Raw genomic sequence first — 25,984 nt, 5'->3', positions numbered from 1 at the left:
CTATCATGTTTAAATGTGTTTGGGGGGGAAATGTCGGGGCTGCCTGAATACTTTAGACAACAAATGTTTGTTTCCACGTCTCTGATTGGCCAGGTCATTTCTGGTCATGTGACATGTACGCCCAATCGTGGGACCGTAAGTGTCTACACTGGTTAAGCTCAGGTGCTCTTTCGGAGTTGGTTAAGGTTAGAGTTTGTCTTAGACTTAGAGCATGGCGATAGAACACCTGCCCTTCTTTCGACGGTTAAGCTTAGCCACTCTTTCGAAGTTGGTTAAGGTTAGAGTTTGTCTTAGAGCATGGCGATAGAACGCCAGGTAGTTTGCAGGCTGTTAGACCCGGAAATAGGCGCAGAACTTGCTGTCCCACGATTGGCGCACATGTCACATGACCTGGCCAATCAGAGCACAAAACTCGCATGCGGAAACAAACATTTGTTGTTGAAAGTATTCACCCGTCCGGGCTGCAGAGTAACAGCCTATCAGGCCAATACATATGGAATTACTTCTTAGTCATTTTCCTTAATAGTTCTTTAGATATTTATTAGATTCCATTGAAAGGGGTCTTAAAAAGGTCTTAAAAATTCTTAAATGTAACCTGTTGAAACTTGCAGGAACCCTGTCCGTCAACATCCACCTTCAGTGAGACCATAACACCTGCCCATCATGAAGATGACGTGTCACCCACCTCTGCAAGCAGCAGTATCACTATCACCACTAAAGGTTTGACCTCACAAGACCCTGCACAATGGCCAAGTGTCATAGGCCATACCCAACAATGTTGTAATAAACGTTATTTTGCTACCTTTACGATTAATTGCGAATATTTTCATCTTGAGCTATAGATTGTGGATAAATACGCACAGAAAGGTACACCATGCCAACGTTAATGCTTTATTTATCTAAAACGAGACTATTTAGAAATGGTAAATGGGGAAATACATTGCATTCCACAGAGGGTGGAACAGGAAAAAAACGAAAATGACGTAACCACTACACCTCCCTATACAGGTCAAAGATAGTTTCCTCCCCAAAATACAGCGAACATGGCTTCTGTATTCGGTTAGCACAGACTCAGTCTTCTGTTTGATATTATAAAAAAAAAATATTATGAATAAATGCCTTGTAGTTAAAAAAAAGCTTGAATTTCTGACTTCTTTATTACATTTCTTTTTTTTATCTCTCCCGTCCTCCCCAATTGTTTAACTAACCAGCCACCACTGACACACAGTGGGGGATGTTTTAAAAAAAAAGAATTGTCTACTGTCTAACTGTATCCATGCATGTTTGACTGTGCCTGCAGGTGAGAACTCATCAAGAAGGTGTCTCAAGTGTACCTACACAATCTACAGATGGACGACAGCACAGTCTGCAGCATGTGAGCCCACAAAGGCAGCATTTATTGACCCAGAGACCTCAGACAGCCACAGCCGGTCCACGTCTGAGAGCCCAATAGCAGAGGCCACTGGAGGCCAGAGCAACCATGATTGTTCACCAGGTCAGAGCCGGTATCAAAGAGTCAATTATAGGCACAACTGCCAATATTATACGTGTACAAACACTTTGGGCTAGATCCACAAAGAATGGATTGCATGGTGCTAATTGCACCATTACTTACAATTCATCATGAATTGAAAATGGGGGACCCTGATGTAAACAAGACTAAAGTCTTTCTCTGGTCTGCATCCCCTTAACAATTGTGTGTATTTAGCCGTACTGTACTTCTCTGGATCATGTTTAAATGTGTTTGGGGGGGAAATGTACAGGCTGAAAAGTAAGCAGTATGGTAATAGCGAATACATGGAATTACTTCTTAGTAATTGTCCTTAATAGTTCTTTGCTGGTATGGCAACATATTAGATTATATTGAAAGTGGTCTTAAAAGGTCTTAAATGTAACCTGTTGAAACTTGCAGGAACCCTGTCCGTCAACATCCACCTTCAGTGAGACCATAACACCTGCCCATCATGAAGATGACGTGTCACCCACCTCTACAAGCAGCAGTATCACCACCACCACCACCACTAAAGGTTTGACCTCACAAGACCCTGCACTATGGCCAAGTAGGCCATACCCAACAATGTGGTATCAAGGGGACCAATACAGGTCAAAGATATTGTTTTTCCCCAAAATCCAGCGAACATGGCTTCTGTATTCAGTGTAGTCAGTCTTCTGTTTGATATTATAAAAAAAATATATATGATGAATAAATGCCTTGTAGTTAAAGAAAGCTTGAATTTCGGACTTCTTTATTACTTTTAATCTCTCCCGTCCTCCCCAATTTTTTAACGCACCAGCCACCAATGACACACACATTGTGGGATGTTTTAAAAATAAAATGTTTGCTTCACCAAAAAATTTGGTCAGCAGCCGCCACTGCACATCACATATACCATTTACCATTATAGTCCCTTTTGAGCCATGTCTTCAGGCTGGACTTGAATCTAACAGCATTGACCATGATTTTCAGGTCACTGGGCAGACAGCTGCAGAATACAAAAATTACTCCTTCCCCATACAACTCCTGTATCTGACTGGCACAACCAAGATATTTCACAGATGTTTTGTCGGTGAGAACAGTATCTCCTATTCTAATGTTAAAACCTGGTGATTTTCTGAGCCTGACCTTTGACCCAAATAGGATGGACTCAGTCTTCCCCTCATGGAGGGACAGCTTGTTGTAGCCTAGCCAGTCACTAACCATCTCTAGTTCTGCACTCAATATCTGCTCAACCACTTGTTTGTCTTTATGAGACACTAGTAAGACCTCGGTTTACTGTATTACATGGTCAACAATTGTGGTTATAATTTCATTTGAGACAGATGTTCTTCTGCCTCCTTGGCCACGACCCCGTCCATGACCCTGTCCTTCGTTGTGCAACCTCAGCTGCACCAACTTGCTCCATGTTGCTCCTTTCTTCAGGTTTATAAGCAGCTTTTTATGTAGTGGTGAAGATATTATCAATTGTATTGCAATGCTACTCACCTGGGCAAGGCTGTTGAAGGTAATGAGACATTAGTACAAACACCTGTTGGAATTGATTTAGTGATCTGCCTGTGTAGCAATAAGCAATTGAACATTGATGTAGTATTAGGTGGCTGTATTCTGAGACTGGAGCATATGATTTAGAGTTTTGCACTTTGTATTAACAGTTTTGCACTTGATATGTAAGCATAGCATTTAGTATCTTAGAGTATGCATTTTTAAAGTCAGTTTAGCAATTCGCATTTTGAGTTTTGCACATTGAAACTCTGATGTGCAAAATGCGTCAAAGCAGTCGTAAAAAACTGTAACAAGAGCCCCAAACAATGGAAGGTAGTGTATTGTTTTGAATTGATTGTATGTTATGTGCAGTGCCTAACAGTGGTGTTGATAGTATGCCAATGAACATAACAGAGATCATTTTGTTTGGCCCCCCCTCGTCCACCCAAACACTCTCCAACAGCATAGGACAACTCTCCACCCACCTCAAACCCCACGTCAAGAGCCTGGGTGTAATCTTTGATCTTCAAGGCACTATCGGGTGCAGTACCCCTATACATCACCGAGCTCATCACCCCCTACGTAGCACCCAGGTCACTAAGATCCTCCAACCAGGCTCGGCTGGCCCCCCCCCCCCCCCCCCCCCCCGCACCAGACTAAAAAAGAGAGGCGATCGCTCCTTCAAGGCCGTAGCCCTCAAACTATGGAACCAGCTTCCCCTGGAGATTCGATCTGCCCCTACGCTGGAGACATTTAAGGCCCGTTTAAAAACCCACTTTTATTCCCTAGCCTTCGATTAATCCTGATTCTCGGATACCCTAACCCACACACTCCCATGCAATTTTATCCTGGCCCCTCCCTCTTGTATCTCTTCTTGTGCTCCTCTGTCCCTGGTGTGCTATACTGTACTTTGTGCTCCCCTATCCGCTTGTCCTTTTGTACTGTCCTGTCCTGTTGTGCCTTTTTATATTTGTGTATTTTATAGGACATTGATTTTATGCTTTGACTGTACTGTACAGCACTTTGGTTGGCTCTCGAGCTTTTAAATGTGCTCTATAAATAAATTACTTGACTTGACTATAACCTGTATACAGCCTGATGGGATCCAGCCTTTCTAAAGGGTCTAGAGACATGATTTTAACTGCTAAAATCATTATATTTGTTTGTTAACACACAAAAAAAAGAAACATGAAATCCCTCCCCCCCCATGGGGACCGGTCCCCATGGGGGGAGGGATTTCAGGTTTCTTTTTTTTGTGTGTGTGTGTGTGTGTGTGTGTGTGTGTGTGTGTGTGTGTGTGTGTGTGTGTGTGTGTGTGTGTGTGTGTGTGTGTGTGTGTGTGTGTGTGTGTGTGTGTGTGTGTGTGTGTGTGTGTGTGTGTGTGTGTGTGTGTGTGTGTGTGTGTGTGTGTGTGTGTGTGTGTGTGTGTGTGTGTGTGTGTGTGTGTGTGTGTGTGTGTGTGTGTGTGTGTGTGTGTGTGTGTGTGTGTGTGTGTGTGTGTGTGTGTGTGTGTGTGTGTGTGTGTGTGTGTGTGTGTGTGTGTGTGTGTGTGTGTGTGTGTGTGTGTGTGTGTGTGTGTGTGTGTGTGTGTGTGTGTGTGTGTGTGTGTGTGTGTGTGTGTGTGTGTGTGTGTGTGTGTGTGTGTGTGTGTGTGTGTGTGTGTGTGTGTGTGTGTGTGTGTGTGTGTGTGTGTGTGTGTGTGTGTGTGTGTGTGTGTGTGTGTGTGTGTGTGTGTGTGTGTGTGTGTGTGTGTGTGTGTGTGTGTGTGTGTGTGTGTGTGTGTGTGTGTGTGTGTGTGTGTGTGTGTGTGTGTGTGTGTGTGTGTGTGTGTGTGTGTGTGTGTGTGTGTGTGTGTGTGTGACAGAAGTCAGAGGAATAACGACCTGTTATTCAATAGATTAAATTAGTTTAAGAATAAAAAAATAAATACATTTTAAGAGAATCTCAAAAAATACATTATTTTATTTAAGTGTAGGCTATAGTTAATGTTTTATTTTTTACAGTTTTTGTATTTTTCTGACATGGGGGCTCAACAGTAAATGACAATCAGAAATGTCAAGTTGCATGTTGTTATTCTAACCAGCTTAGACCCCTACGCTCTGCATCTTCTGGCCGCCTCAGACCTACTCCTATCCTCGCTCCGGGAGGGTCATCAAAGAGAAGTCGCCTATTCTCAGTCCTTGCCCCACAATGAAGTGGAATGAACTACCCACCCCAGTTAGGACAGCCGAATCACGTCCAATCTTTCGCCGTCGACTAAAGACGCACTTCTTCAACCATTATCTGAATACAAAAAAAATATATCTAACCCTAACTAACCGTACTGTCATGCACTTGTCCTAATAAACTAACCTACACTGTAGCACTCAACTCTTTGATGAACATTGTTGCTCAGCTGATAGAGTTGTGCCCTTCCTGATGGCTTGTCGTACAGAACTTGTAAGTCGCTTTGGATAAAAGCGTCAGCTAAATGACTAAATGTAAATGTAAATGTAGTTCTGTTGCATTTCCAATTTATTTATGTAAATTATAAATTGAGCAGGTATCGATAAGGGTATCGATAAAGAATCGAATCGATAAGCAGAATCGATAATGGAATCGTATCGATAAAATCCTATCAATTCCCATCCCTATACACAACCCTCTTAAATGATACTTTCCTATGGTTAGGCGAGTGGGACTTGGGACGTTGGAGGGCTGGGAGAAGAGCGAGGGTCATCTGTTATGTATTGGGTTGGGTTTGACCCAGGGCGATCGCCGTACTTGCCCTGTATATGTACGTGGTGATTGCGCACCTGGGGTTGTTATTGTATTTATCTGCTATCAAGTATAAAGCCTAGTTACTGAGTGCCTCCTAGTCTGTGATGATTCCTTGTTATATTACCAGGATCAGATATAACATCATCTAGGGCTGCAACGATTAGTCGACGATGTCGATTATGAAAAATCGTCAACGAGATATTGTTGCGTCGATTAGTCATAAAAAAAAAATAATAATAATTTTTGGACTACCTATCTTTGTGAAAGTGGCTTCTCAGCTCTGTTCCAGCCAGCTGAAGACTTCTTAGCTTAACATAACAGACCGACAGTAAGTTTGGGGGAACTAATGGGATAACTGGGGATGTTGTTTGGTCCTGACAAGAGTCTCAAAGCAACTCTGAGGTCATGCTCAATGTCCAATCTGTTCCTCTGCTTTGTCTTCAGCTGGACCAGAGCTGAGAAGCCACTTTCACAAAGATAGGTAGTGAATTTTTTTTCTTTTTTTTTATAAATATAATTGTTTTTCGATTAGTCGACTAATCGAAAAAATAATCGACAGATTAGTCGACTACCAAAATAGTCATTAGTTGCAGCCCTAACATCATCCATGCCTGTTTTTCAGATGTAGTTACCTTGTTCGGAGAGTCAAGTCAAGTGTTCCTTTATTAATCCCTTTGGGGAAATTCAAGTGTCCTAGCAGCTAGGGATCGATTACTCACGAGTACCCAACCGTTTCAACTGAATTCTATTTTAAAACGAGTAGGTAAGGGATATGTACAGATATAGATATAGTATCTACAGATATGTAGACTTTTTTATATATATTTTTATTATTATTTATATATTTTTTAAGTAATAAATGTTATTATGAAAAAGGGGTGCAGATACAGTAGATGCATTTCATCAAATAATAATTTCTTAATTTCATCAACATTTCTCAAGAAATGCTTACATTAAATCATATTGCTACACTCTATAAGTACCCCACCCATCACCCCTGCTCCCCACGCCATCCTGAATATCCCCCAGGCCGACATGAATAACAAAAGAAAGAAAATAAAGACAATTGAGGATCGGTAGAACTACAGTATACCCAACAGCAGACCACCCAAACACCAACCACCGCCCCACACGAGCAGCAGACAGCCGTGCACGTATTCACGGTGCGCGAAGATATGTAGATATGTAGACTTAACGGCCACAGCCTTTTTCCTAGCAATTACAAGCGTGTGTCCCCCTCTGACCTCTCTCCCTGCCGTCGTTCCCCCCTCCTCTCTCTCTCTCTCCTCTCTCTCTCTTTCTCTACTCTCTTCTCCTCTCTCTCTCTCTCTCTCTCTCTCTCTCTCTCTCTCTCTCTCTCTCTCTCTCTCTCTCTCTCTCTCTCTCTCTCTCTCTCTCTCTCTCTCTCTCTCCTCTCTCTCTCTCTCTCTCTCTCCTCTCTCCTTTCTCCTCTCTATCTTCTCTCTCCGCTCTCTCTCTTCTTCTCTTTCTCTACTCTCTCTTTCTCTCTCTCCTCTCTCCTCTCTCCTCTCTATTGTTAGGTTTTAGTGAGTTTTTCCTTACCTTCACGTGGCGTATGTCTGGGAGTGGCTATGGGTATGTCTGGCTTCTATCCCCAGGCCATCAGGCTGCTAAACGAACAATGAACACTACACAACAACAACCATCAAACGCACATAGCACACACATCCACACGCACACACTCACTTTAAACAAACACACTGTAGCACCCACTCCACACACTTTATAGCACACACCCACTTTAAACAAACACACTGTAGCACCCACTCCCCACACTTTATATTTATTGATGAAGGATTGCACTACAACTCGTACACCTTACTGTAAATTGTACCTAAATTGTACCTCATCCCATTTCTGCTTTGCACTAGATAGTACTGTACATTAGTACACTGCATAGTATTGTATATTATATGGTAACTCAGTTACGTCTATTCTGCATCGAACATTGTACATATGTCTATACTGAACACTGTGACCTCATTTTCTACTTCTAAATTACATGCTATACTATGTTATTTGATACTATCTTGTCTAGACAGTCTCTGGAGCGTAACAGTAAGAAGCATTTTGTATGAAAGTATTCTGTACTTCTGTATGACAACTATTAAAGAAACTTGAAAACTTGGAGTGCTTGCATTCTTTCATTTATTTGCATTTATTTTAAATTTGTTGGACCTTATGGGGTTCTTGTTCTGTTCTTGACTTATTGTTATGTTTTCTTCTTGACTTGTTTAAAGAAGACTTGTACGGCCCATGGGGACATTAACGTGTGTTGTCTATCTCCTGTCTCTCTCTCTCTCTCTCTCTCTCTCTCTCTCTCTCTCTCTCTCTCTCTCTCCCCGTTCCCAGATGGAGGAGTTGGAGCACCACGCGAAGGCCCTGACGGACGAGCTCCTGGACGTGCAGGCGGAGCGCGCCGTATTCAGGGAGAAGGCTGAGCGCCTCAACCTGGAGCTCAACCGCGTCCTGCGAGGCCACGAGGCCCCCGGCGGCGTCATCGACGTGGACGCCCTCTGCATGGAGAACAGGTGAGCTGGAGAGTCCATGGGTCAGAGTCCCCCATTAAATGGCTAGCAGAATGTAGGGATGCACCGATCCGATATTGATATTGGATATCGGCCCCCGATATCAATGAAATAGCTGGATCGGGTATCGGTAAAAAAAATATATATAATTTCTTTATTTAAAAATATATATAACTTATATAATATAATAAGAAATAAAATAAGAAATAACAATTCAGTAAATTTATATCTATGTGTTAATTTGTTACATTTAGTTTCACTAAGTTAGGAAAGTAATGTTTTAAGTCAAGCCTGATGTTGCCTTGCACAAAATAATGATCCCAGTCTCTTCCACACATAAAAGTGAGGCATACAGTTTATTAATTGAACAATGGGTATTTATTTACATTTACATTTAGTCATTTAGCTGACTTTTTTATCCAAAGTGACTTACAAGTTATGTACGACAAGTCATCAGGAAGGGCACAACTCTATCAGCTGAGTAACAATGTTCATCAAAGTATTGAGTGCTACAGTGTAGGTTAGTATATTAGGACAAGTGCATGATGACAGTAAGGTTAGTTAGTTAGTTCAGTTTACCATTGGCCTATATATATGCCTATATATATACCTGTGTACATACTGTATCTGTAGATACTATATCTATATCTGTACATATTCCTTACCTCCTACTAGTTACGCTGCTGGCCAGTACGACGTACATAGTGTCTTTATACCTGTACATTGTATAATTATATTGCACTTTACTGCTACATTTGGGTTCTGGTTGGATGCCAAACTTATTTTCGTTGTACTGTATGGTGACAATACATTTTAATTGAATCTAATCAACTGAACTAATGTAATTATATATTCCTGCACTCTTCTCTTTCTTTATCCTTCACACACTTGGAGGACTTGGAAGGAAACATGATAATACATCATTACACGTGCACTCTCTCTTGTACACACACTCTCTCACACACATAGACATATAGGAATTCCTAATGTGCTCAACATACCATCCCCCACACGTTCCTTTCACACATGTGGACAGAAACCAGAACAACAGGAAGTTGGTAGAGTTTGGCTAAAACCAAAATTAATTTCCTTATACTGGCCAGCAGTGTAACTACTGTAGTAAGAGTAGGTAAGGGATATGTACAGATATAGATATAGTATCTACAATCTACAACAACACAATCATCAAATTTGCTGACGACACAGTAGTAGTGGGCCTGACCTCTGCAAACGACGAGAGGGCCTACCTGGAGGAGGTCAAGGTTCTAGCGGGATGGTGTCAAGAGAACAGCCTCTCCCTGAACATCAGCAAAACAAAGGAGATGATTGTGGACTTTAGGAGGTCGGGGGTCAGGGACTACAGCCCCCTCAGCATCGACGGGGCACCGGTTGAGAGAGTGAACAGTTTTAAGTACCTCGGAGTCCACATATCCGAGGACTTGACATGGACCTCACACATTGACAGTGTTGTGAAGAAGGCACGACAACGCCTCTACTTCCTCAGACGCCTAAGGAAGTTCCAAGTCAGTCAGAAGATCCTTAAGAACTTCTACTCATGCACAATAGAGAGCATCCTGACTGGCAATATCACCTCCTGGTTTGGGAATAGCACCGCACAAGACCGTAGCAGACTACAGAGAGTGGCCCGCTCAGCCGAACGCACAATTGGAGGGGGGCTTCCCACTCTCCAGGGCATTTACAACAAGCGGTGCATGGGCAAGGCTAAGAGAATTATCAAAGACTCGAGCCACCCAAACAACTGCCTCTTTGAACTGCTGCGGTCAGGCAAGCGATACCGGAGTCTCATGGCAAGCACAGAGAGACTCAGAAGAAGCTTCTATCCCCAGGATGCTCAACGAACAATAACACTATGTAACAACCATCAAATGCACTCACAGCACACACATCCACACGCACACACTCACTTTAAACATACAACTCACTGCAGCACCCACTTTAACCACTTTAGTACACCTAAGCACACTTTATATTTATCGGTAAAGAATTTGCACTACAACCCATACCTCATTACACCTTACTGTAAATTATATTGTACCTAAATTGTACCTCATCCCACTTCTGCTTTGCACTGTATAGTATATTGTATGGTAACTCAGTTACTTCTACTCTACATAGAGCATTGTATGTATATATGTATATACTGAACATTTTGTCTACGTACTTGACTTCTATTTTATACTTGCTATACTTATTTTATTATCTATCTTTGCCTAGCACAGTCTCTGGAGCGAAACAGAAAGAAGCATTTTGTATAAAAGTATTCTGTACTTCTGTATGACAACTAATAAAGAATAAAGAAACTTGAACTTGAACTTGAACTACAGATATGTAATAGGGCTGTCCCCGACTAAGGATTTGGATAGTCGACTATGATTGGCCAAAATGTGCCGTTAGTCGACTATTAGTCGACACAAAAAACAAAACAAAAAATATATATAATTTCTTTTTTTTTATCATTCCATTTGGGCCATGGGGGGTGCTTAATGTCTGAAGGGGTCGACTGAAGGCTTCTTGTCCTCTGCAAAAGCATGCAGTTGGTTCACTCATGGATACATCTTGATATTTGTCTAGTCTAGTGTTCATTAGATGGGTGAAATCCTCTTTCAGTGCCTCTGTGCCTGTTTTCGTAGGCAGTTAGCCTCTGGTATCCGTGCCATTAGCGTTAGCCACGCTTCTAGGCCTCTTTTCTTTTGGAAAGAATGATAAAAAAAAATTGGTTGGCAGTCGACTACGGCTCCTTTCGACCGATTAGTCGACTAATCGGGGTCAGCCCTAATATGTAAAAAGGATTATATGCAGGTATGTACAAACAGATGTGTATACACACACATCTGTTTGTGGATTATATGCAGGTATGTACAAACAGATGTGGATATATATTCACATATGTTTTTTTTTTATTATGTTTTTGGTCGATTTTTATTGTTTTTTACTACCGGGCAGTCTGGTAGAGAGAGAGAGAGAGGAAGAACGGGAGACAGAGCGGGGGGAAGACATTCGGCAAAGGACGCCGGGTCCGGGAATCGAACCCGGGTCGGCCGCTTTGCGACGCAGCGCGTTACATGGTTCGCCACTTGGGCGCCCCCAGTATTGCATTTTTGATCATTTGAAATGCACAAAAGGACAGCTGTGAACATTATATTCGGCGTGTAAACATGCATTTCACAGACTGATAGTGTCTTTTAGCTGTCATACAGTTTTAATTTTTTTACCATTGCCAGGTATTTACACGAGCGTTTCAACCAGGTGAACCAGGAGGTGAACCTTCTGAAGGCCAACATCATGAAGTACAAGGTAGAGATGGGACTTCTTCATGTTAATCTTTTCATGTTAATTTCTTCATGTTAATCTCTTCATTACACGGCTGCTTCAAGGCTGGTTCATTATCAGCTGTTCATTACATTTAGAGTGACATTTAAATTATTATATCTTATTACATGGAGTTTTAACATTCGCCGAAATGCTTGATTGTGATTGGTCAATATTGCTCGTCAGAGGTCCGTTATTATTCGATAACGGACCTCTGCCGAGCAATAATGACCTCTGTGCGCAGCTGGACACTGTCATCAGTGCAATCAGACCACAGAACTGCGTCTGCATTTGATCTCGTCTTGTCGATGGTGTAAAATGAATTAGGTATATTGTTAGTAAGTTAGCCATGTAATAAGCGGGATAATGTATAGCCTTAGCCCCTTTCGTAACTGTGATGCACCGAGTGAATCCACAGTCACTCTCAGCTACGCCGCGACCAGGCTAAAAAGAAACTACCAAGCGTGATCGGGGGGCTCGGGGTGGGTCAAAAATATATCAGATATGAATTTCACAGATACCCAGCGTACAATATGGGTTTAACACAGCTTTACAGTGGGGTCTGGAAGCTCGGAGTTGCTAATAAACAGTTTAAATCATTGTTACAAAACGAGTGGTACTTACAGAGCGAGCCGTCTATTTCCGCCATTGGTGTCACCACTCACCGCGCATGCGCACCAGGCAGCCAATTGACCTTCACTACGTTTAAAACACCTCGGCGAGGCGCCTCGGTGTTCTAAACTCTGTGCCGGTCAATTATTTTGCGACAATGACCTCGTAGCTATACATTATCCCTTACATATTACATTATTCTATTCTATTCTTTTATTTAAATTTAGTTGATATATTCCATTTTATTTTATTATACCTGTCTCTTAATGTTGTACCAAACGACCAAAACAAGTTCCTTGTTGTATGTGTAAACTACTTGGCAATAAAGACCTTTCTGATTCTGATTCTGAATCTGTAATGCCGTCGAGCGGCGACCTCTCGGCTAAAGAGCCCTGCTTGCTATTGCGCTTTTTCCAACCCATGCATCAAACAAAAACTGTAAACAAAGGCAGTACCGTGTCGACATCTTTTGTCGCTTTGGATAAAAGCGTCAGCTAAATGACTAAATGTAAATGTACATGTTTTGCCTAGAGGTCGCTGTTTTATGACATCACAGATTCTACCTTCAACGTCTCCTTACAATATTGCACATATCAAGTAAAAAACTAAAAAACAATGATTACACCACAGACTTTTCTCTCTCTCTCTCTCTCTCTCTCTCTCTCTCTCTCTCTCTCTCTCTCTCTCTCTCTCTCTCTCTCTCTCTCTCCCACAGACGGCTCTAGAGAGGAGGAGTAATTGTAAAACATATGGAAAGTCACCCAGCAGCACCTTCAGTGGAGTCCTCTCAGCCAAACAAGGTGAGTCACAATGCCACTTTACTATGAATCATCAACCTTTATTTATACTCTAAAAGACAATGGAGCTCACCCTCATTTTCAATGTCGTCGAGACTTTACAGACATTTCAATGCACACATTTCTACAATATAACAATAATGAATATTAATAACTATCTATATAGTATAAAATGAACATAGGCATAAAATCAGCACACAGATTGACTAGGGGTGGAACAATACGCATTCGAACCGTGTACCGGCTAGGGGTGGAACGATACGCATTCGAACCGTGTACCGTTCGGTACGACCTCCACAGTTCGGGGCGTCTGTGTATCGTACGGTTCAGGGCAAATAAAAAAAAAATTTAAACTTAATTTGGCACGGAGCCGGGAGAGGTGAGCACTGGCTGCAGGCAGCAGCAGCAGCAGCAGCACTGCAGCCAGGTGCTAGTCAGTTTGTGTAAAAATGGCAAGCACAGGCGGTCAGGTGGCGCAGCGGAGATTGCGCTCGTCACCAACGCAGGAGATGCTGGGTTCGAGCCCAGCTCTCGGTGTTGCCACCAGCTTGGCTGGCCGTTCACACTAATACAATTGGCAGTATTAGGGGGTGGTGAAGCTGGCGGGTGGGAATCTGGTGTTGTGGACAGCGACGCCTACAGGTCAGGTCTCGGCGCTTGCTAAGCGGGGCAGGACTTGGTGGAGATAGCGTGCCCTCCCACGCGTTACACTTCACCAATGAGAGTCCTCGCTGCCAAGTAAAAAAAAATAAAAATGGCAAGCACAATATAAATCAATCTTCATTACGACTTTAAAAACATAGCCATTAACATTACATAGGCCTACACACATCTTGCCATAGCGTTAGCAGTTTGTACAACACAACGCATGTTGGACTATGGTAGCCCGCCAGCTAATACAGTCGATGCAATGTTATCGTAGCTACTAGCTAGCAGAGGAGAAAATGGGAGTCGGACCATGGTCCCTTTAGATCAATAGTCTGTTTGGTTTGTACAGGTGTGAACGCAAACCGAACTATATTGAGGACCAAACAAACGAACCATGGTCCTCTTGAAAAGTTGGGACTCGGTTCGTTTCAAAGTGGACCATGGTTCGTTTGCTGTTGGTGTGAACGCAATCGAACTTTATATAGTACCTACGTTAATAAAACATACCTGGTGATCAACTACAGTTTGCTGTGAACATTATGATATGTGTGTAGTGTTCTGATAACGACTATTGGTGAAGCGATGTCGAAATTAATTTGGGTTAGGCAGTGGGAGCTGGATGCTGGATTTGCGAGAAGCATGCAACTGCAGAGCCGCAGAGCTGACAGCTGTGCCCGCACAGTGCAATACTCCAATTCAGCCATTGGCAATTCAGCCGTTGGGTGGGTGGCGCTGTTGAGCGGGCCTGTGACCGGACCTGAAAGCGCCGCTGGCTCTGCGGCTCTGCAGTTGCATACTATTGGGATTCGTTTATCGCTTCGTTGCGAGCAACAGGCATAGCAACCAGGCATGAGAGTGACAGCTAGACAAATCTAAACGGTCGGCGCGTGGGCGAGGTGCGTCAATACGCTGTCGGCAACTGTTTACGTTTGTAAGTGCTAGTCCAATAGATGAACGACTTGGATGTCCTTTGTTTACAAATTAGATCCGCACCAAAAAGGGTAGTGTGAACGCAGACCAAATCAAACAATGTATCATTTTCACATTTGGTCCACCAGAAAGTCCGGACTATCCGCAGACTTTCAGGTGTGAACACACCCTAAATAAATGTAGACAGATAATGTACGTATTTTAAAAATAGAATGAACAGAGCAGTGTTGTTTTGAAACAGTACAGTGTGTGTGTGTGTGTTAGTTTGATGTATGCTGCAATTTATATCGATGGCCTTCTAATTTGTTTATTTATTTATTTTAAATAACAGTGACACTTTTCCCTTTGATAAGAAATCCAGCCATATTCCTTTCATTGTATTTCAAATACTGCACTTTCATTTCAAGCAGAAAACGAATCTTTCCATTAACACTTTGACGACCGATGGGCTTAGTCTAATTAGTGGCTAGAGGACCGGGGAATGTAAACAAACAAGTGGGTTTTCTAACAGCTATATCTATACTTTATAGTGTTGCTATCTGTCCATTCTCATTGTCAATTGAGTGCATAAACCGTCCCTTCAGAATGGCTTAAAGAAAAAAAAATCCATCGGTAGGTTGTCATTTTATAGTGCCGTGAATATAAGCTTTATCGCAGATTTCGTATCATCTATTTTCTGGAAAGCTAGTTATAAAGCTAAAGGCTAAGGACGCAAGTTGCGTCCTTAGTGTATAGCATTTGACATGGTGTATGTTTGTTCATTGATGTGACAGTGTCTGGCAACATACTGTTTGTGTTCTTTTTATTTATTTTTTATTTTCTTTGTGTTTGTGATTTGTCTTGATGTATGTTTGTGAAACTATAAAAGCTGAAAATAAAATATTATAAATAAAGCTAAAGGCTACTAACGTTATATTCAACGGCATTTCCGTTGTATATATGCTAATGAAATAACATAAACTGCTTATGATCCGGACTATCCCAGAGCATCTATGGATGAAAGGGGGGCGGCGGGGAACGTCGATTAGTATTATTGATTACCAATAGAGTGTCCGTGTAAGTAGCCACATTCACAGATCGATTGATTGCGTTGCACAGCAAGCTCCGATCCGGCTATAAATTAGGTGATAAATGTCTTACCGTCAGCCCGTGTGATACCCGGCAGCATTTCCCCGTTATCGATCGGCATCTGGTAGATCGATATGTCCATTGGTTGATGATAAATCCTCTTATTCCATGGTGAAATCTCCGCTTCGAAACGTGATACATGGTGCATGCTGTTCGTTTGGGATCAGAGTAATATGATACTCCGTTGGAGGGTAAAAAAAATAAAAAATTCCATTCGCCCACAATGATACTGCAGTGGAGCGATGGCGCCCCTAAGAGGATCTGGCCGGTATTGCATGTTACCGATTCCACAGAGGCGGGTAGATCTGCAGAGTCGATCGGGGATCTTGATCCGGTTATTAAGTAAGGGATAATGTATAGCTACGAGGTCATTGTCGCAAAATAATTGACCGACACAGAGTTTAAAATACCGAGCCGCCTCGGCTTGTCTATTGGACAGTGGAAATGTGTGTGTGGCTGCGATCCTGTATGTGCGCGCGCGCGCGTGTGTGTGTCTCTGTGTGTTCTGCGGAGCCCTCCAGATCAGCGGAGCCGAGTTTTGACATGGCATTGATCCATTGTTCTATTGAAGCACATTACCACCATCCTCTCGCTAAACAACTTGTAGACCACAGTGTTTTTATGAGTGCCCACAAGTAGCTGTTTTTTTTTTTTTTTTTTTTTGGTCTTTTCCCCCCTCCATTTTCCTCCGATTTTCTCCCATCCCAATGTTAGTCGTATGCCAATTCCCAGTCCCTTCCTGGTCGCTGCGCTTTACCCCCCACAGTCAGATCATTTGGGAGAGTGGAGGCTACCACGTGCTTCCTCCGACACACGTCCAGCCAATCACCGCTTCTTTTCACCTGGCAGCGCGGATTCTCATTGAGAGGGCGTAGCGTGTGGGAGGACCACACTATCCCCCTCACGTCCAATCCGCGCTTAGCAGGCGCCCCGACCGAACTGTAGGAGTCGCTGTTTACAACGACCCGGACCCACCCCGCCAGCTTCTCCCACCCTCTGATACAGCCAATTGTATCAATGCAGACGGCCAGCCAAGCTGGTGACAACCCCGGAGCTGTGAGCTGGATTCGAACAGGCGAATCAAGCTCACAGCTCCGGGGCTGGTGACGAACGCAATCTCCGCTCGACCACCTAACCGCCTCACAAGTAGCTGTTTTAATAATATAATAAGCCGCGCGCCTCGGTAATAATAATAAGCCGCGTTTTTTCTTCCTTCTTCCCAAGATGCACAGACATATATAGATAGATAGAGAGAGAGATTAGATGCAGTGTGCTTGTTTTGCAGTGAGTGCTGCGAGCAGTAGTAATAATAATCACTTCCTATATTTGGTTCGCGTTTGGTTCGATGAAGCCGAACCGAGACCTACGTTTTCAGGCGGACTAGAGTTCGCCTGCTTGGTCCGCGGACCGAGTTCGACGCGCATTCACACAGACCCGAAAAACCGGACTATCGAATTCTGGTCCGAAAGTCCGGACCAAACAGCCCCTGTGTGAAAGCGACCTAATTCATTTTACATCGACTCGCAACACTGGTTCTGGCTGCGTTCTGGCTCCGCCCCCTGTCATCGCCGGCAGCAGAACACCGGCAGTGTCTAATTGCACTGAAACAGTGTGTGTCAGTGGGCTTGATTGCGAACAGCTGCGCACAGCGGTCATTATTGTCCCACAGCGGTCATTATTGTCTGATAATGACCGCTGTCGGGGGGCTATTGACCAATCACAAGCAAGCATTTCGGCGATTGTGAAAACGCCATGTAATAATATGGAATAAAACAATAACAACTTGCCACGGCTATATACGTGCCTCTGGTCCACAACGCATGGATTCGAAACACGTATTTATACGTGGCCGGTCCCCATTGTGTTAAGAACTGACAATCAGGGAATTTAAACATTGTTGACATTGTTTTTTTGTGTTTATATTAAAGAAGGGAAAGTCTAGTGCTGGCTGAGCATATTGTTTGTTTGCACTAAGTTAATACTTTGACAAATGTAGCCTATATTTTTCAGTCAGTTCGGTCTTTGTGTGCCAAACATTATTTAAGGCTGTAAACACTGTAACACTGTAAACCTTTTTTTTAATAAATGAGAAGCATGTTTAGATTTTTGAGTGTTACATTTTCTTTTTATATAAAAAACAACGTATATCGAACCGAACCGAAAACCGTGACCCTAAAACCGTGATACGAACCGAACCGTCCATTTTGTGAACCGTTCCACCCCTAAGATTGACAGAATAAAAAACAATGCATAAATTGCAGACATAATAATAGGTATAAAAGACAATAAAAGTAGTGCAATGTAAACGTGCAGACTTAATAATGGCATAAAATAAGTACAAAAGTACAATGTCGCTCGAAGGCATGTGAACCTCCCCGGAACAGTCAGTCCCCCCAAAACACCCCACACATCAATCCCTACCACATCCCCATCCAATGACTACGAGATAAGATAAGCTCAAATAAGATAAGATTTTCCTTTATTGATCTCCTTGGGAAAATTAGGGCAGCATGGTGGAAGGGGGAGGCGAGGTACAGGTATGGGCAGGGTAATAGTAGAAAGATGTAAATATAGGGAATAAAATTGTATCTGAATATAAAAATATGAGAGAAATAAACAGTGTAAACAAAGGTGCAGATGAGGGTCTGTACTCCCTATCGGTTATAAATGGTAAAAATGGTAAATGGTGCATTTATATATGAGCAGGTGCCGACCTGCTCATCAGGAGCAGTTAGGGGTTAAGTGTCTTGCTCAAGGACACTTCGACACGCTGCCTGGGAGGAGCGGGAATCGAACCGGGAACCTTCCGATTACCAGACGACCGCTCTACCTCCTGAGCTGCTGTCGCCCCTGTACGTTACAATAAATAGAGGCAATAAGAAATTTTAATCTGAATGTATACTATGAGTAAGCGTAAAGGTAAACAGTATACACAAGGGAGCTCCAGTAGCTCACCGCGTACCTCGAGCGCTATTTCGGCGCCGGGGACAACCGTGCTCGTCACGGATCTGGGGTTAGCAAGTTCGAATCCCGGACTGTAGCCGTATCTTTCTCAGAGTGTCTTCCCCATCTACCCCCATTCAAACCTGTTTCTGTCGGTCATTCTTGACCAGAGAAAAATGCGATAAACGCAAAAAGAGCCAGCGGAATGACCAAAGTTAAAAAAAAAAAAAAAAAAAAACAGTATACACAAGGTACCCTAACTGGCACGATATATGTCATACGTTGTAGTCCGTATGTAGATGTATCTAGAAGTATCTCTACAGATGCATCTCTAACTAAATGTACAGAAAGTGGGTGGATACTATTGCTGTCAAGTTTGTTTTGGAATTATAACCTAGTTTAAAGGTGCACTATGTAGTTTTGTGAGAGTCGGAGAAGTGAATAATTTCTATGGTATATTTTCATAACTACATATAAACAAACCGTCCTCGGAGGAAGATTGGATCCCCGGAAACACTGTTTGAAGCCAGAAAGCTTCCTGACAAGTTACTATTCCACTGCTGTCGTTTGCTAAAGCAGGGCCCCGCAAATTGTGTTAACAAACATATTCTAGGCTTACGTTTGGTACACGGTGAAATGATTTTGTTTTCATTTATGTTTACAGCACACTTTCACAACCACACTACCAAATGGTTAACCCTTTCACTGCGACGATACAGAAGGTTAACCCTTTCACTGCCACATGTCAAAGGGTTAACCCTTTCACAACCACACTACAGAAGGTTAACCCTTTCACTACCACACTACAGGCCATCTTCTGTAGTGTGGTAGTGAAAGGGTTAACCGTCTGTAGTGTGGTAGTGAAGGGGATAACATGAGATAGAATCATTCTCAGAATTACAGTAAATGTCTTTCGCAGGCTCTGCAAACAAACCCCCCTCCTCCCAAACTGCGTAGTGCACCTTTAACTGTCCGTATGCAGGAAGACCACATGGACGCTGACGCAGGAAAGCTTTAGTTGTCGCTAGCGAGGAAAGAGTAGATTAGCAAAAGAAATACTCCCTAAAAGGGCTCAGCAGACACAACAACAGGGCCAAAGTAGATGTTAACAATGACTAGCTAATGACCCTCTGATCTTCTAAGCCTCTCTGGGAGGCTCCACTTCCCTAGACAAACTTGTGGAACACTCCCTCAGTCTTCCGGCTGCTAGACGCACGGTGACAAATCCACCCTGTTAAAAAATTCCTCCTCTTGTCTCCTCTTACTCCCTCCTCCTCTCCTCCTCTACCTCCCATTCCTCCTCTTGTCTCCTCTTCTTCCCTCCTCCTCTCCTCCTCTACCTCCCATTCCTCCTCTTGTCTCCTCTTACTCCCTCCTCCTCTCCTCCTCTACCTCCCATTCCTCCTCTTGTCTCCTCTTACTCCCTCCTCCTCTCCTCCTCTACCTCCCATTCCTCCTCTTGTCTCCTCTTACTCCCTCCTCCTCTCCTCCTCTACCTCCCATTCCTCCTCTTGTCTCCTCTTACTCCCTCCTCCTCTCCTCCTCTACCTCCCATTCCTCCTCTTGTCTCCTCTTACTCCCTCCTCCTCTCCTCCTCTACCTCCCATTCCTCCTCTTGTCTCCTCTTACTCCCTCCTCCTCTCCTCCTCTACCTCCCATTCCTCCTCTTGTCTCCTCTTACTCCGGCCTCCTCTCCTCCTCTACCTCCCATTCCTCCTCTTGTCTCCTCTTACTCCCTCCTCCTCTCCTCCTCTACCTCCCATTCCTCCTCTTGTCTCCTCTTACTCCCTCCTCCTCTCCTCCTCTACCTCCCATTCCTCCTCTTGTCTCCTCTTACTCCCTCCTCCTCTTCTCCTCTACCTCCCATTCCTCCTCTTGTCGTCTCTTCTTCCGCCCTCCTCTCCTCCTCTACCTCCCATTCCTCCTCTTGTCGTCTCTTACTCCCTCCTCCTCTCCTCCTCTACCTCCCATTCCTCCTCTTGTCTCCTCTTACTCCCTCCTCTCCTCCTCTACCTCCCATTCCTCCTCTTGTCGTCTCTTCTTCCGCCCTCCTCTCCTCCTCTACCTCCCATTCCTCTTCTTGTCTCCTCTTACTCCCTCCTCCTCTCCTCCTCTACCTCCCATTCCTCCTCTTGTCGTCTCTTCTTCCGCCCTCCTCTCCTCCTCTACCTCCCATTCCTCCTCTTGTCTCCTCTTACTCCCTCCTCCTCTCCTCCTCTACCTCCCATTCCTCCTCTTGTCTCCTCTTACTCCCTCCTCCTCTCCTCCTCTACCTCCCATTCCTCCTCTTGTCGTCTCTTCTTCCGCCCTCCTCTCCTCCTCTACCTCCCATTCCTCCTCTTGTCTCCTCTTACTCCCTCCTCCTCTCCTCCTCTACCTCCCATTCCTCCTCTTGTCTCTTACTCCCTCCTCCTCTCCTCCTCTACCTCCCATTCCTCCTCTTGTCTCCTCTTACTCCCTCCTCCTCTCCTCCTCTACCTCCCATTCCTCCTCTTGTCTCCTCTTACTCCCTCCTCCTCTCCTCCTCTACCTCCCATTCCTCCTCTTGTCTCCTCTTACTCCCTCCTCCTCTCCTCCTCTACCTCCCATTCCTCCTCTTGTCTCCTCTTACTCCCTCCTCCTCTACCTCCCATTCCTCCTCTTGTCTCCTCTTACTCCCTCCTCCTCTCCTCCTCTACCTCCCATTCCTCCTCTTGTCTCCTCTTACTCCCTCCTCTCCTCCTCTACCTCCCATTCCTCCTCTTGTCGTCTCTTCTTCCGCCCTCCTCTCCTCCTCTACCTCCCATTCCTCCTCTTGTCTCCTCTTACTCCCTCCTCCTCTCCTCCTCTACCTCCCATTCCTCCTCTTGTCTCCTCTTACTCCGGCCTCCTCTCCTCCTCTACCTCCCATTCCTCCTCTTGTCTCCTCTTACTCCCTCCTCCTCTCCTCCTCTACCTCCCATTCCTCCTCTTGTCTCCTCTTACTCCCTCCTCCTCTCCTCCTCTACCTCCCATTCCTCCTCTTGTCTCCTCTTACTCCCTCCTCCTCTCCTCCTCTACCTCCCATTCCTCTTCTTGTCTCCTCTTACTCCCTCCTCCTCTCCTCCTCTACCTCCCATTCCTCCTCTTGTCTCCTCTTACTCCCTCCTCCTCTCCTCCTCTACCTCCCATTCCTCCTCTTGTCTCCTCTTACTCCCTCCTCCTCTCCTCCTCTACCTCCCATTCCTCCTCTTGTCTCCTCTTACTCCCTCCTCCTCTCCTCCTCTACCTCCCATTCCTCCTCTTGTCTCCTCTTACTCCCTCCTCCTCTCCTCCTCTACCTCCCATTCCTCCTCTTGTCGTCTCTTACTCCGGCCTCCTCTCCTCCTCTACCTCCCATTCCTCCTCTTGTCTCCTCTTACTCCCTCCTCCTCTCCTCCTCTACCTCCCATTCCTCCTCTTGTCTCCTCTTACTCCCTCCTCCTCTCCTCCTCTACCTCCCATTCCTCCTCTTGTCGTCTCTTACTCCGGCCTCCTCTCCTCCTCTACCTCCCATTCCTCCTCTTGTCTCCTCTTACTCCGGCCTCCTCTCCTCCTCTACCTCCCATTCCTCCTCTTGTCTCCTCTTACTCCCTCCTCCTCTCCTCCTCTACCTCCCATTCCTCCTCTTGTCTCCTCTTACTCCCTCCTCCTCTCCTCCTCTACCTCCCATTCCTCTTCTTGTCTCCTCTTACTCCGGCCTCCTCTCCTCCTCTACCTCCCATTCCTCCTCTTGTCTCCTCTTCTTCCGCCCTCCTCTCCTCCTCTACCTCCCATTCCTCCTCTTGTCTCCTCTTACTCCCTCCTCTCCTCCTCTACCTCCCATTCCTCCTCTTGTCGTCTCTTACTCCCTCCTCCTCTCCTCCTCTACCTCCCATTCCTCCTCTTGTCGTCTCTTACTCCCTCCTCCTCTCCTCCTCTACCTCCCATTCCTCCTCTTGTCGTCTCTTACTCCCTCCTCCTCTCCTCCTCTACCTCCCATTCCTCCTCTTGTCTCCTCTTACTCCCTCCTCCTCTCCTCCTCTACCTCCCATTCCTCCTCTTGTCTCCTCTTCTTCCGGCCTCCTCTCCTCCTCTACCTCCCATTCCTCCTCTTGTCTCCTCTTACTCCGGCCTCCTCTCCTCCTCTACCTCCCATTCCTCCTCTTGTCTCCTCTTACTCCCTCCTCCTCTCCTCCTCTACCTCCCATTCCTCCTCTCCTCCTCTACCTCCCATTCCTCTTCTTGTCTCCTCTTACTCCGGCCTCCTCTCCTCCTCTACCTCCCATTCCTCCTCTTGTCTCCTCTTCTTCCGCCCTCCTCTCCTCCTCTACCTCCCATTCCTCCTCTTGTCTCCTCTTCTTCCGCCCTCCTCTCCTCCTCTACCTCCCATTCCTCCTCTTGTCTCCTCTTACTCCCTCCTCTCCTCCTCTACCTCCCATTCCTCCTCTTGTCGTCTCTTACTCCCTCCTCCTCTCCTCCTCTACCTCCCATTCCTCCTCTTGTCGTCTCTTACTCCCTCCTCCTCTCCTCCTCTACCTCCCATTCCTCCTCTTGTCGTCTCTTACTCCCTCCTCCTCTCCTCCTCTACCTCCCATTCCTCCTCTTGTCTCCTCTTACTCCGGCCTCCTCTCCTCCTCTACCTCCCATTCCTCCTCTTGTCTCCTCTTACTCCGGCCTCCTCTCCTCCTCTACCTCCCATTCCTCCTCTTGTCTCCTCTTACTCCCTCCTCCTCTCCTCCTCTACCTCCCATTCCTCCTCTTGTCTCCTCTTACTCCGGCCTCCTCTCCTCCTCTACCTCCCATTCCTCCTCTTGTCTCCTCTTACTCCCTCCTCCTCTCCTCCTCTACCTCCCATTCCTCCTCTTGTCTCCTCTTCCTCCACACTCCTCTCCTCCTCTACCTCCCATTCCTCCTCTTGTCTCCTCTTACTCCCTCCTCCTCTCCTCTACCTCCCATTCCTCCTCTTGTCTCCTCTTCCTCCACACTCCTCTCCTCCTCTGCCCTCTGTCTCCTCCTCATCCGCCCTCCTCTCCTCCTCTGCCCTCTGTCTCCTCCTCCTCTCCTCCTCCTCTCCTCCTCCTCCTCTCCTCCTCTCCTCCTCCTCTCCTCCTCCTCTCCTCCTCCTCCTCCTCTCATCCTCCTCCTAGTCCAGGACCTGCTGTTGGAGGGTCAGGGTTGCAGCCTGCCGGCCACGCCTCAGTCCATCTCCGACCTGAAGTCCCTGGCTGCGGCCCTGCTGGAGACCATCCACGAGAAGAACCTGGTCCTCCAGCACCAGAGACACACCAACAGGTAGAACCTGGTCCTCCAGCACCAGAGACACACCAACAGGTAGAACCTGGTCCTCCAGAACCAGAGACACACCAGCAGGTAGAACCTGGTCCTCCAGAACCAGAGACACACCAGCAGGTAGAACCTGGTCCTCCAGAACCAGAGACACAACAGCAGGTAGAACCTGGTCCTCCAGAACCAGAGACACACCAGCAGGTAGAACCTGGTCCTCCAGAACCAGAGACACACAGCAGGTAGAACCTGGTCCTCCAGAACCAGAGACACACCAGCAGGTAGAACCTGGTCCTCCAGAACCAGAGAGACACCAGCAGGTAGAACCTGGTCCTCCAGAACCAGAGACACACCAGCAGGTAGAACCTGGTCCTCCAGCACCAGAGAGACACACAGCAGGTAGAACCTGGTCCTCCAGAACCAGAGAGACACACCAGCAGGTAGAACCTGGTCCTCCAGCACCAGAGACACACAGCAGGTAGAACCTGGTCCTCCAGCACCAGAGACACACCAGCAGGTAGAACCTGGTCCTCCAGAACCAGAGACACACACAGCAGGTAGAACCTGGTCCTTCAGAACCAGAGACACACAGCAGGTAGAACCTGGTCCTTCAGAACCAGAGAGACACACCAGCAGGTAGAACCTGGTCCTCCAGAACCAGAGACACACAGCAGGTAGAACCTGGTCCTCCAGAACCAGAGACACACCAACAGGTAGAACCTGGTCCTCCAGCACCAGAGAGACACACAGCAGGTAGAACCTGGTCCTCCAGAACCAGAGACACACAGCAGGTAGAACCTGGTCCTCCAGAACCAGAGAGACACACCAGCAGGTAGAACCTGGTCCTCCAGAACCAGAGACACACCAGCAGGTAGAACCTGGTCCTCCAGAACCAGAGACACACCAGCAGGTAGAACCTGGTCCTCCAGAACCAGAGACACACCAGCAGGTAGAACCTGGTCCTCCAGAACCAGAGAGACACACCAGCAGGTAGAACCTGGTCCTCCAGAACCAGAGACACACAGCAGGTAGAACCTGGTCCTCCAGAACCAGAGACACACAGCAGGTAGAACCTGGTCCTCCAGCACCAGAGACACACCAACAGGTAGAACCTGGTCCTCCAGAACCAGAGAGACACACCAGCAGGTAGAACCTGGTCCTCCAGAACCAGAGACACACCAACAGGTAGAACCTGGTCCTCCAGAACCAGAGAGACACACCAGCAGGTAGAACCTGGTCCTCCAGAACCAGAGACACACCAGCAGGTAGAACCTGGTCCTCCAGAACCAGAGACACACCAGCAGGTAGAACCTGGTCCTCCAGAACCAGAGACACCAGCAGGTAGAACCTGGTCCTCCAGAACCAGAGACACACACAGCAGGTAGAACCTGGTCCTCCAGAACCAGAGACACACACAGCAGGTAGAACCTGGTCCTCCAGAACCAGAGACACACCAGCAGGTAGAACCTGGTCCTCCAGAACCAGAGACACACCAGCAGGTAGAACCTGGTCCTCCAGAACCAGAGAGACACACAGCAGGTAGAACCTGGTCCTCCAGAACCAGAGACACACACAGCAGGTAGAACCTGGTCCTCCAGAACCAGAGACACACACAGCAGGTAGAACCTGGTCCTCCAGAACCAGAGACACACCAGCAGGTAGAACCTGGTCCTCCAGAACCAGAGACACACCAGCAGGTAGAACCTGGTCCTCCAGAACCAGAGAGACACCAGCAGGTAGAACCTGGTCCTCCAGAACCAGAGAGACACACAGCAGGTAGAACCTGGTCCTCCAGAACCAGAGAGACACACCAGCAGGTAGAACCGGGTCCTCCAGAACCAGAGAGACACACAGCAGGTAGAACCTGGTCCTCCAGAACCAGAGACACACCAGCAGGTAGAACCTGGTCCTCCAGAACCAGAGACACACAGCAGGTAGAACCTGGTCCTCCAGAACCAGAGACACACCAGCAGGTAGAACCTGGTCCTCCAGAACCAGAGAGACACCAGCAGGTAGAACCTGGTCCTTCAGAACCAGAGACACAC

General features: G+C 46.0%; 1 protein-coding gene across 1 annotated transcript in view; it reads left to right on the top strand.

Moving 5' to 3' along the window:
- Nucleotides 1–25,984, top strand: part of ccdc149a (coiled-coil domain containing 149a) — a gene marked incomplete at its 3' end in the record, with an annotated part of 80,281 nt that overhangs the window by 17,601 nt on the left and 36,696 nt on the right. Inside the window, exons 5-8 of the mRNA XM_084312200.1 lie at nt 8,114–8,292; nt 11,532–11,604; nt 12,947–13,031; nt 23,804–23,948. Of these exons, the coding sequence (XP_084168326.1) occupies nt 8,114–8,292; nt 11,532–11,604; nt 12,947–13,031; nt 23,804–23,948 (482 nt within the window). The remainder of the gene's footprint in view (nt 1–8,113; nt 8,293–11,531; nt 11,605–12,946; nt 13,032–23,803; nt 23,949–25,984) is intronic.

Source organism: Notolepis coatsorum (assembly GCF_963971535.1).
Source record: "Notolepis coatsorum genome assembly, chromosome: 4".
Lineage (NCBI taxonomy): Eukaryota > Metazoa > Chordata > Actinopteri > Aulopiformes > Paralepididae > Notolepis > Notolepis coatsorum.
The sequence above is the reverse complement of the archived record's forward strand: the minus strand, read 5'-3'. Positions and strand labels throughout refer to the sequence as shown.